The sequence below is a fragment of the Microchirus variegatus genome, assembly GCF_963457635.1.
Source record: "Microchirus variegatus genome assembly, chromosome: 16".
Taxonomy (NCBI): Eukaryota; Metazoa; Chordata; class Actinopteri; order Pleuronectiformes; family Soleidae; genus Microchirus; species Microchirus variegatus.
In genome coordinates this window covers 18990031-19003204 of record NC_139817.1, presented here as the reverse complement: position 1 = coordinate 19003204, position 13174 = coordinate 18990031, and the positions used below count along the sequence as shown (strand labels likewise).

Here is a 13174-nt window from a genome sequence, read left to right as displayed (position 1 = left end):
GCTGGGGTCAGTGCCGCTCACGGTAACACTGCTGTGTTAATTTCTTCTTTGTGTAGTCTACTACAGCGTCCGTCACTCATATTTCACAGCCACTACTGCCCCCTATTGGCGGAAAATGGTATAGCACTAGTTATTTCAGGGGATTTTCAAATACTAGAAATGTGACAGAAACCCATTTGAATAAGAACAAAACTATACATATACAAAATACCGTTCATCTGTTTATCTAAATAATCACACAGGCATGCCCCTCCTTACAATCAATTGGCCTGTCAATTTGTTGTTTGATCCAATAACAGAACATTGTTTCGGTGTGTTAAAGTTTTTACCAGAGGGCTGGTCAAATAGCCATGGATTTCCCACTATGAAATGGTTTGACAGAAATAAATGAGATAATATCAGGTCTGATTGCAGTATTCAGATACTCATAATAAGTCAGTGAATGTGTAGTCTCACATTGAAAGGGTTATCACTACCTAGCTTGACACCAGTGTACTGATTTAAGGGGCTTAACCTCAACATTATGTTTGCAATGTGTACGTAGAAGAAAATAATTGTCTTTTATTCATTCTTCTTCACAGATTGACAGTGACGTCATTGCACTGATGGATGATGTGACTCTGGTAGACCCATGACTGGAGACCAAATTGCCCTCTCATGATTATTAGATAGATAACAATGCCTGCAATGACAGAATTGGATAACTTGATTAAAATGGAAGTGTACTCCCAAAGGCCAGCTTACATGTGATGAGCTGATGGAAGAGAAGAAGGTATGGGATGCCCCAGCAGATCCTCTATCTGCAACTGAACTATACATCATGTTAAGAGAGGAACTACTGAAAATTATTTGATCAATGGACAAATCCAATTTTTACGAAATACAACATTAGCCCCAGTGATATAATTTAATAGTATTTGTCTTATCTTGTCAGTATGGACAAGTATGGCTATACTGCAGGTGTTTTAAGAATGTGAAGTAATAGTAATTAAGTAATAAAGTAATGCATTTTGGGTGCAATCAAACACAATGCCTCCTTTTTGTTTTATCATCTTTCACTATTGTTTTTCAATCCAGCTGACAATGAAATAATTTGTAACATTCTATTAACACTGTATTTTAAACCTTATTTACCCCATCACTTTTTACAAATGGATAGGGAGCTTCATCAACATTTAACTGAAGAACTTGATACAAATGTGATGGAAAAAGCACTAGCCCTAACCCAAAACATTTTATTAACATTAAAGTAACATTCCAATGCATAAAGTAGCATTTTACAGTCAACGAGGCTTTACTAGAGATCTCAACTAAAGTAATAGTCATGAGCTAAAAGCAGTTACTGAGTGAAAAGCATACAATTTAATTTTGATGGTAAATGAAAAAACTTTAGCCTTAGAGAGTCTCATGTAGCCTCTTTTTCATAAAATATCTTCTATATCAATGACCTAATGTAACATATTAACATTTCAGGTAATACCAGCTACTCAACTAGGGTCTGTAGTATCACAAAATACCTCCCATTTCATCCATAAACATGGTGTAGAATAAAGGCAAGTGTTAATGCGTAAGAAGATGTGCATACAGCTATACTAAAGCTATACTCCAGACTTGCTTATAGCAACAAGGAAATACTTTCTGGTATTGTAATGATAACAAAACACCTGAAAATATGACAATGTGGAACAAGGAAGACTCAACAATTACAGCACCTGCTATTATCAAATTGGTTGACACATTAAGTGTGTAATATAAGAACACAAAATTATCAAACTGAATTGTTTAGTGCTTGTGCAATAACAATCATATTGTCCAAAATTAGAAGAGATTACATCAGTTTGTGGTCTGTTAATATGAGATCACGACCAATAAGGACAGATGCAGAGTAGCTATATCTTCATAAGATTCGACTGAGACGTGGTGTCACAAGATACTGTAAGACCATCATCATTTTGGTTGATGAACGAACATGTGGTACCAAGAAAATATGACATATACATCAGAATAGCTTCAGTATTTACTATATACACTAATTTGCTTTTGCTATCTAGGAAGTGATATTTTAGCAGTCATCAGCTAAAGTACCTGCATGAAAAGGGACTCTCCCGCGAAGTGGTCCTTATGGTGTACCCGTAGTTCTGACTTTAAAGTCAGAATTCTGAGAATAAAGTCAGAATTCTGAGAATAAAGTCAGAATTCTGAGATTAAAGTCAGAATTCTGAGAATAAAGTCAGAATTCTGAGAATAAAGTCAGAAATTCTGAGAATAAAGTCAGAATTCTGAGAATAAAGTCAGAATTCTGAGATTAAAGTCAGAATTCTGAGATTAAAGTCAGAATTCTGAGTTTAAAGTCAGAATTCTGAGAATAAAGTCAGAATTCTGAGATTAAAGTCAGAATTCTGAGAATAAAGTCAGAATTCTGAGAATAAAGTCAGAATTCTGAGATTAAAGTCAGAATTCTGAGTTTAAAGTCAGAACTCAATTTTTTTTTTTTCCGTGGCCCTAATCCTCTTCCGTATGTGTCCCTATGAGCTAAATATACAGATTTTTTCTATGGACATGGAATGGGGGAATAAGCAGATTATAAAGTGCCACAAACTTCTGTTCCCTGTCAGAAAACACTGTCTAGTGGCAAGATGAAGTGACAAAAAAGATAAAGATGTTGTCATAGATGTGTATTGATTTTTAGGTGGTCGATTGTTTGCGTGGCTAAAATAGTTTTTTGTGTCCCTGCTGACAGCCATGTTTTCATCAGAGTGGAGTTAGCTCTGTGTGTTATCACGCTCTAAAAAAACCTGAACTTTCCTTTTAATTTCACAGGACTAATAATAGGTGCAGTGCACACTAACTGATAACAACAACTGAAGGCAGACAGATGGGAGATTGAAAAAAAGGCCTTTCATTTGCCATGTGTTTGCTCGATGAAACCCAAACACAGCTTGCCGTTCTGCAGCCTCATGTCTTTTCTGCTCAGACGCTGACGCAACAAACAATCTGACAAACATCTTCAGAGCAGTACAGTACACACAGGGACAAGAGCACTGGGCTGCTGCTGGTGACTGATTTGTGCCTTAGGCTATTAATCATTCCACCAGCGTGGCACACAAACATCTGCAGCAGACTCGAACCCTGTCCCCTGTCTGCCTGTGTGTGAGGATGTAAAATTCTTATTTTGATCAATAAAATCTGATAAATCCTGTAAATGTAGTAGACTGATTGTCTTTGTTATTGTTTGTTTTCTCTGAGCTCTTTTTTGTGTTCTTTCTGTTTCTTTCTATATTATGTTTTATTTTTCCTGAGGTTGGAGTCGTGTCTCAATTCAATAATTTGGCATGACGTTGGTATGTAGACAGACTATGTTTCAGCACTTTTGTATGTAAAAGCTATTTATTTAGTTACTAATAAATATATCAAAGTAAGGATTTAATTCTACATTAGATAGTACTAAATATATTGTACACATGCAAATGTTGCATTTATTGAGTAAACTTTGTATAAAAATATATTTTCATCTCATTGTTTATTAATGAAAAATAACCAATCTGTCACTTCATTTTGACAATTTTAATTTCTGTGAATTTAAAATCATTAAAGATTTATTTTCATATTATTTTTGATTTTTCAGATACCATGAGTTCAAGAATCTCAAGGAACATCAGGTGTAACTGGACACCAGAAATTCTACATTGCAGCAACATGACAACTTCAAAAAGAATTGTACAATATAAAGACTACAGACGTTCTATTCAAATGCATGTACAGTTTACTGAAACAGCAGACAAGAAGACACACACATGCATATACTGCTATAACAGGCGCACTGACGTGCACAGTCATGCTGGGCAAGTACGTTTCACTTCACTTACCAGCCTTCAGATTCTAGTACACGAGTCAGATGCAGACAAATATACAACTAGAAACCCTCCCAACCAACACACACACACACACGCGCACACACACACACACACACACACACACACAAAACCCTGCATTTGACTCACCTTTAGGTCTCTATGTACCACCCCCATCTGATGGCAGTGGAGCACGGCCTCCAGGATCTGCTGGATGCAATGACTGCATGCAAACAGCAGGGGGAGCAGGTTAGTCTGAACACATCCAGCTCCCAGCATCCATGCAGAGGCAGCCACCTCACAACACAGGCCATACACATTTGAACACACACACATTCATTCACTCACACACACACAGGTTTCTGTTCTATTACGACACTGTACTGACTTTTATTATTTGGACAACTTGACCAGAACTGTAGCCCTGACCAGTTCCTCAAAAATAAGGACTTGCTTTTTGTCCCCACAAGAACAACAACTCCCCATAAGTGTGTAAACAGAGTTAGGTCCACACAACATCAGTAATACCTGGAACACACACACAAACAGAAGCTGTAGGGAATGGGGAACCTGTCAAAACTATCTAGCGTTACATTGCAAACATTACAAACAAGACCAGTCAGAGGAAACAACAAAACAATGGCGCTCAGTGACAATCTTACAATAGCTAATATGTTGTATCTTTTACAAAATAGTAATGATTGTACTATCGGTGAGTGAACGATCCCAAGGTACAAAAAGTAAGTATTGCTAAAAACATTTATTGTAGCAGTGACATGCAGTCATCAAGACCTAAGTAAAAATATGACTAAAAAATACTAGCAATGATCAGAGAAAATCAATGTGTCCACTTCATTCGTTTTCGCTGAATTTACGCATTTCCTGTTCAAATACGTGGGAGAAGAGCGAGGTGAGGCAGCTGTGCCACACACACTGACTGACGCAGGCAGTTGGCGCAAGCCCATCGCTGTCTCTCTTTATTGCCAATATACATGTTTGATTACACATGTACTACACGTGCTGACGTTCCACAGACTGTCTAATATATTTGATGAATGTGTATGACCAATTTAGTCTTTCTGATTGGTCATAAATTCAGTGTAAATGCACAGGGTGAGGAACAAAGTACCGTGCCGCACTTATAGGGGGCAGTGCTGAGCCCCGTAGGCACAACGCAGTGACAGAGTGACAGAGATATTCTTGGAGAAGGATAAGTGCATGGACTTCATATAGAAATAAAGGTTAGACCATACACAATTTTAATTTAAAAAAAAGAAAAAAAAGAGCGAGAGATCAGTCAAAAAACAAACTTTTCAAACGAATATGACCTTATATTAAGTATTATTTTGTTGTTATTGCTATTGTATTCAACAGTATGAAATGGATTACAGCATAGTTAAACTTTTTTTAAACAACTACATTTTTTTGAATTAAGGTCAAAATTAAAATATAAGCTTCTGTTTTGGGTTCATATATTTGTACATCAGTGCCACACCAATGAACCTCACCACACATCACTGTATTCTAGTGAGGCTAGTCTTAATCAGACTATACCTGGATAATGCGATTCATAGTCTGATTACTTCTGCATGTACTGTATATGCTTACTCGGACTGGAGTGGGACTTGGCTTTCTGCGCATGCACCAACATTGAAACAGAAGTAGGAGGAAATTATATCCAAACTGCAGTACTGTTGCCCGAAATCCTAAAGGGACTCCGTCTTTCTTTGGACAACACAGCAACCACAAGAGCCGTGCTCCATCCAATTTGTATCACGATTAACATTTACAGCAGGTACCAAACATACAGAACCACAGCAACGTCCAGCTCCCCATTTGCTATTTGTTTTTCTGTGACATAAAGGTCAACAGGAAACTGATTCAAATATGCACACGCTTATAGAGCCAGGCGTTCATGGCCAATTAATTGATTTTCAACTCCGCATGTATACTCAGACTAGGTGAGTTGTCCGATTGCCTGTCTTAGTCGGACTATGGCCTTAGCTCCATTAAACTGTGCATGTAAGCATATCGATATCGGTCCAATACTGGCTGACAGAACTGACAGAATCAATGAACTTGATATCGGACGGATAAAAATATAAAATCCGATAAGATCCAAAAATCCCTTATACGTATATATATACACACATTTACATAGGTATACTGTGAAATGAACAGTCCAGTGCAATGCTTGGGTGTCACGAGCAGGTTTCCATGTTAATCCATGGAACTCATTGCTCGCATTCACTCACAAACTCATTCACTCACTGCACTCCCACATTGAAATCAATATTCTTGCGCAGTCTGTCTATAATAGGGCAAGAGTCTCAAAAGTGAAATCTAAAGACACACAAAACACAGACAAGACAGATAAACAGACAGATAGATAGCAGGCACAGGCAAGCCACGAGCAATTCAACACAAGCATGTAAAACAACAGCGCTTGTGCAGAAGGTGCAGTGCAATGCAACACAATGAGGCACACACACACACACACACACACACCTTGAGGTCCCTGTGCACTATGTCATGTTGGTGGGTGTAAGACACACTGTCTAGAATCTGATGTATACAGTGACTGTGGAGGAGACAAAAGGACAGCAGATAAGGGAGGGAACACGGGAAGGAAAGGAATCATAAAGACAGTTGTACACACAAGTGGGAGGAGGAGGAGGAGGAGGAGGAGGAGGAGGAAGGGGGCAACGTCTGACAGGAGGAGTTAATTTTAAGAACAGCAGAGAGCAGATTAAAATGTCAGTGTGCAGTTTCCTCCAACTTCCCACATAGCCAGGATTGTTTTTTGTTTTTTTTTAATTGCAATATCTATGTTTGGATTCTGCCCCTTCTGACTTAAAATGGAGGTGAACAGAACTAAACTTGTGGTGCTTGCAGTGTCTGTGATGTTTTATTTGACAAATAATATCACACAATACGCAGGATGCACACAAAATCATTATCAAATTATTTGCCTTTAAAATGACATAGATAGGATGGGAATTTGAAGCGAAAATGTCAACTAACACCAAACTATAGAGCATGAGAGCTAGTTAAATTCATCCAGGTTTCACAGCATGTTGAGCTTAGAGCAGGTTTTCTCAATTCTGGTCCTGGTGACTCACTGTCCTGCATGTAACACAGCTTCTTTAGTGACAGCCATGGTTTCAGTGACAGCAACCTCCCGTGTCCTATGGCTGATTCTCAGAGATGTGCTCTGCAAAGTCAGCACCTCATATGCACTACATTAAAAAAAAAAAAAAAAACACCTAAGAAAACGGAACTATTCCTTTAATTGTCAGTGTGCACGATAATGTTGTTTCTTTTAAGGTTCTTGGCAGCTGCGATGATGAGAGCACTGAGTACTAATACATCAGTGTTGTTGATAGGTCAAAACACTGTAATCTGGGCGACTCTGGCTGAGACTGGTCTGTGAAGATGTGACAACATTATTCTCACACTCAGGGTATTAATATGACTTCATATCATTAACCTTGTCCTTTCTTCCCATAGTTTGTGTCTTTCCTTCCCCTCTCTCTCTCTCTCTCTCTCTCTCTCTCTCTCTCTCTCTCTCTTTCTCTCTCTCTCTCTCTGTCCTCGTCTTGCAGGCTGCAGGATCCAGATCCAGTTTCCAGGCTATTATTATTATTATTATTATTATCATTTTATTTGTACCATATAATCACCATTATTATTACTACGCTATAATTAAAGTTGATATGAGATTGTAGTTGTATAAACATGTCATCACTGACTGAGTGTTTGCTCACTGTGAATTGCTGGGTTTCTCTTCTCTTTATAATTATATTTTTGCTTTACTATGTACAGAGACTTGAGATAATGTATAAAGGCTGAGAGCGGATCTTTTTACGCGTTTAGAATGGAGGACCACATGTATTTTACAGCGGATAAACGAACACCAGTACCTGACTACGCCCGCACCACGGAGAAAGACGACGAGGACGACATTTGACCGGCTGTGGATACCGTAACGCTCAAGGAAGGGAGGGGGTGAGCAGAAGAGCAGTTCGTTGTTGTTAATTTCAGCCTCTCCTCTAGATGTCACTATAAACTACTTACTTCCCCTTTAACTGAATTACCCAGTATCTGAAATACATTTGCTCTAATTTTTCTAACTCTGTGAGCCTCAGAAACAAAATTCAGTTCTCCTCCATCATGTCAGGGTAGGGCCAGAAATCTATAAATAGAGATATCAACAAACCTACATCAAATAATTACACTAATTTCTGGAAAGTGAGGAAAATATGATTTTTTTTTAGTAAATTGGGTGACCTGGTGGTTTAAGGGTGGAAAGAGGCTGATTGAGCAATTCTGTGTGCAGATGGAGGAAACTGTCAGCGAGATACTGTTGGACAGTTATCAAGCCATGCTAGTCACACACCCACACACAAACACATAGAGTGACACACACACACACACAGATAAACATATAATTTATGTAAAGAGAACAGGGAGAGCATAGGCAGATGAGAGGAAATAATTCAGTAAAAAATACAGAAGAAAAAACACAAGATTGATCTCTTTTGGTGTAGCAAATCCAGACTGTGAATTTCAAACTTAATTTTCATGACATTTTCATATTTCTTACCATAAATCAGAGCACATTCATAAAAATGTTGGCCTTCTGAAGCTAATTCTTTGAAAAAAAATGAAAAGTTTTTTAAAATGCAACCAAAAAGTGAGAGAATGAGAATGAGGCACTGAAGCAGAGAAATCAGCAGATTTGGAAGTGAATGCAGAATTTGTCAGGGTTGTGTGAGTCGAGCAGAGAATACTGGATACTGAGCAGATTATAAATGTGCAGTGCTTTCACTCTGGAAGTGACACTTTTAAGAAGCGTGTCCTCAAATACAGCTTAGTGACCTTGAAAACAGCTGAGTTAAATTTGCAATAGCTAAATTAAAGTCAAATTTATACTTAATATCCTCGCATTTACAAATAAGCTTTAGCAACAGATCATCATTCAGGTGGATAAACTTTACTTTCATGTCGCACAACTGCAGAATTTCCTTGTGATACTAGGCACCACCTCTCAACAATTTCATTAAATCCATCCATCATCAGGAAGAAAAAGTAGCTGACATAGGAAGATATGTAGATAAAAAATACACAAGTTGACAGGAGGATGTGTTGATGTGGATACAATGCAGCTAAAAGAGCTGGGTGAAGGATAATGTGTGGTTGCCATGGAGCTGAATTGAAAACTGATGAATTAGGTGAAAATGTTGCACTTCTCATAAAGGTAAAGTGCGAAAAATCTAGTTACATGTATCAGCCAAGTGTGTGGTCCTGGTCTGGACTGGACTGGATCTAGTCTGTGCAGAGTAGTCAAAGGCTGTACTCAAATAAGAGTACTGTTACTTTAGAATAATATGACTCAAGTAAAAGAGATCACATGGAAAAACATGAACAACATGTGCAAACAGCTCTATAAAGTGTGTGTGTGTGTGTGTGTGTGTGTGTGTGTGTGTGTGTGTGTGTGTGTGTGTGTGTGTGTGTGTGTGTGTGTGTGTGTGTGTGTGTGTGTGTGTGTGTGTGTGTGTGTGTGTGTGTGTGTGTGTGTGTGTGTGTGTGTGTGAAAATGACATGATATAGGTAATAATAACCCAATGAACTGGCTGATGCCAGTGATTCTGACATTGTTTCCTGTGTCTCATCTGCATTTAAAGAGACAAGGCACTCAAAACAGAGATTTCTGAACAGGGCTGTTTTGTCAGGGTCATTGAACTGCTGTGGTGCTTCATCCTTAAGATATTTTGACCAAAACATGTCACAGACATGTTCATTAGGACACCAGGGAACTAGTTTAACTTGGAGAAATAGGGTATAACATGAGTCCTTTAAATTCTCTTACGCAGAACATGAGACTAGGATTAATCATTCCCATATATATTCTGATTTTCATGTATATTCAGTGGAGATTAGTAATTAGTCCAATTCACTCTATTTCTAAACTTGCATATCTTTAAACTTATGCATGTGGTTATCACGGCTGAGCTCCATGTCATTATTTTAAAGGTCTTAAAGTGCGAAATAATCCATCCATCCATTATCTACTGCTTTATCCTCCACCAGAGGGTTGCAGGGATGCTGTGCCTATCTCAGCTGACATTGGGCGATAGGCGGGGTTCACCCTGGACAGTTCGCCAGTACATCACAGGGCCACATATAGAGACAAACAACCATTCACTTACACTCTCACACCTACGGTCAATTTAGAGTGACCAATTCACCATTACTTCACAGTACCTCCCACAATGGGGGGCGGGGTCATCATAGCACGGATGCACAAAAACTGCTGTGAGATTGTTTTAAAAACACACTAACTAGTGATGGACAGTTATTTTCTGTGTACTGAATCATTAAAATCTTTACCACTACCACTTTATCCTCCACATTAAGGTCGTGGGGGTGCAGTGCCAATCTCCGCTGACATAGCGACACATATAGAGACAACCTCATTAGAATCAGTTCTATAAAAGATTTGTTCAGAGAATGGTTCAGTATTTCCTGCATGACCAGAGAGCATGGACTCCACGTGCTAGAACTGTATGATGGAAAAGCGCCATAAATGTCTTCATTTAGACATTTATAAAATTAATTTAGATTTGAGGAATCTATATAAAGATAAAGTGTATTTCAAGAGGTGAACAAATAAAATAAAATCCTAATAACTAATATGAATAATAATGTGTGAATATGAAAGTAGACAGTGTTGAGAGGGGTATTTTATTTCCCCTGATAAAGCAATGTTAGCAACTTAAACAAAGCAGAGATGAGAGCGGGAGTGAGAGATAAACATCATTTCATATCAGCAGGAATTCCTCATTTTACTGCAGCTCTCATCCTTCCTCTTTTGAGAGCTTCTCTCCCCTTCTTTTCCTCTCGCTCGCCCACACAAACCACCTACACAGTTAAATTGATTTAAGTCCCCCTCCTTTAGGGGGGCTGCAGTGTTAGTGTGTGTGCATTTTATGCATGTGCCGGCGTTTCCGCTTGTCTGTGAAACTGTGACTCTGGGCAAACGTTACACCAATTCAGTTCGCAGAGAAAGAGAAAACTGCGCAGAGCTATAATCCATCAGGAACTGGAGCCTGCGACGCCAAACACAATGTGTCACTGTGTCTGGGTGCACTAATGAGACGAGTCCAACAACTCAGAGCTGCTGGAGGGACTGCAGAGGCTGTGGACGACTCACACATGGAGACGATGAGGAAGACATGGGGGGTGTTTACCTGGCATCTGCTTCACTGTAGTACTCTCTCGCCACGATATCCTCAAAAAGCTCTCCTCCTGTCACCCTGAAAGATGTAAAGATGGGTGTTATAATGCAGAACCAACAGAGACACACACCCCCACACACCCCCACACACACACACATTCAGACAGGAGGGGGATGTCCTCATTAGGGGGAAACCCCGGCTGCAGGAATCACTCCAAGTTGGTTGCCATGGAGACTGGCTCCAGTGCGGAAGAGTGTGGATGTATCTGAGAGTGTGCGGGTTTAAAAGTGAGATCCGCAATGGTGTGTGTGTGCGTGTGCGTGTGCGTGTGCGTGTGTTTGTGCGTGTGTGTGTGTGTGTGTGTGTGTGTGTGTGTGTGTGAGTGGTGATTTGGTGGGTGGGGTTGGGCTGTTATGTAATGGGGGAACTGCCTTGGAAGCGAGGAGGGGGTGAAGACGATGAAGAAGAGACGGAATCAAGAGAATGCGGATGTAGGGGGGTGGGGTGTGTATGTGGGGGGGGTTCGGTTGGGGAGTCAGGCAGCGTAGAGAAGGCAGGTTGAAGGAAGAGATCGGAAAATTAAGCACCAGGGGAGTGGGAGGAGAAGGCTGAACAGTGGAGGAGGAAAAGGATGGAAAGCAGCAGCACAGCATAGCCAAGCAAAGGGAAGAAATGGAAGGAAGGAAGGAAGGAAGGGAAAGGAACTCACAGATCAAAGATTAAATAGTGGAAGCCTTCCTCCGAGATACTGTCATGGAGACGAACTGTGGGATTTGAAGAGAAAGAACGAGGAGGAACAGAGACAGAGGAATCAAAATAATAACATATAACAATATATATATATGTATATATATATACATATATAAAATATAATAATAACAGTATGTACAGTATATGGTTCTGTTAGGCACCATTTACCACCATTTTTCTTATGTAATTCCAAAAAAACATCAAGTTTGCCAGTGAAGCCAAAGTATATCAGAAGGTAAAAATACATCCAATAGCAATTGTGCTGGTTAAAAACAGAAGTCCGTTAGCAGGGAAGTCTAAAATTAGCTTCTACTTCTCTCTCGATTTATAATATCTGAACATTTTACCGAGGAGAAAATGTTTGATGATGATGTCAATTTTGTAAAGCTCCTATTTAGAGGTAAATAGATAATAAAGTAAGACACATATGAATTGACATCGCCCGGTAACGTCCAGGTGGAGGTGACGTCTGCGAACTTCTCGGTTTCAACAAATTGCAAATCTTTAAGGCTTCAAAATGGGACGTCAGATTCTCATGAGGGAATCTTTGGGGAAAGACTTCTTTTCAGTGAGCAGCAAATTATATCACAGTATTCCAAAAATGTGTTGATTATTTGATGGATCCAGAAAATGTCATCCATGATGCAAAATGAATCAAAAAAACAGAAATAACTTATGCATGAAATTGATTGAGGGCCTCAATCTCAATACAAAAAACATGGAAAATTAGTAAGAAATCGTTCATATGTGGTACATCTTTACAACTGCAAGAAATGTAACTTCACTTTTTTAAACTTCACTGTGGTACAAATATGTGCATTAGTTTATATTCACTACCAGTCAAAAGTTTGGGGTCACCTATACATTTGTTAGAGTTTTCCATTAAAAGTCACACTTTTATTCATCAAAAGAGTGGCAAAATGAATAGAAAATATAATCAAGACAATGACAAGACTAGAAATAATGATTTGTTTTCAAAATAACAATTTTGCCCTTCAAATGTTGCTTTTGTCAAAGAACGAAAGTTACGAATGTAACTACGGTTCTATGAATCCTGGATGACCGCCAGAGGCGGTGCCTAAAGCACTGAATATCTCCTATCTATCATGCGCATTTCGAGTACCTAATACCAACATAGTCACCTGTGACCCTCCACGTGATACCGGGTAGGCTATTACTTCCGGTGTCGTTAGAGGATCAGTTCCCAGAATCTTCTCGCGAAAACACAAGGATTCTGAGTGACTGGACGCTCTGGCGGTCATCCAGGATTCATAGAACCGTAGTTACATTCGTAACTTTCATTCTATTTCAAGCACTGGATGACTCATACCA

The 13174-nt window shown here is 39.2% G+C and overlaps 1 protein-coding gene across 10 annotated transcripts in view; it reads right to left on the bottom strand.

Moving 5' to 3' along the window:
* LOC310938598 (calcium/calmodulin-dependent protein kinase type II subunit beta) overlaps window positions 1–13174 on the bottom strand; it is a gene marked incomplete at both ends in the record, with an annotated part of 75001 nt that overhangs the window by 50198 nt on the left and 11629 nt on the right. For 9 of the 10 annotated variants that reach the window (XM_083903123.1, XM_083903125.1, XM_083903126.1 and 6 more), the window contains 3 exons: window positions 4002–4074; window positions 11105–11170; window positions 11802–11856. In XM_083903123.1, the coding sequence (XP_083759249.1) occupies window positions 4002–4074; window positions 11105–11170; window positions 11802–11856 (194 nt within the window). Of the gene's footprint in view, window positions 1–4001; window positions 4075–6359; window positions 6433–11104; window positions 11171–11801; window positions 11857–13174 lie in introns of all 10 variants that reach the window. The other variant, XM_083903130.1, reaches the window with a different exon arrangement.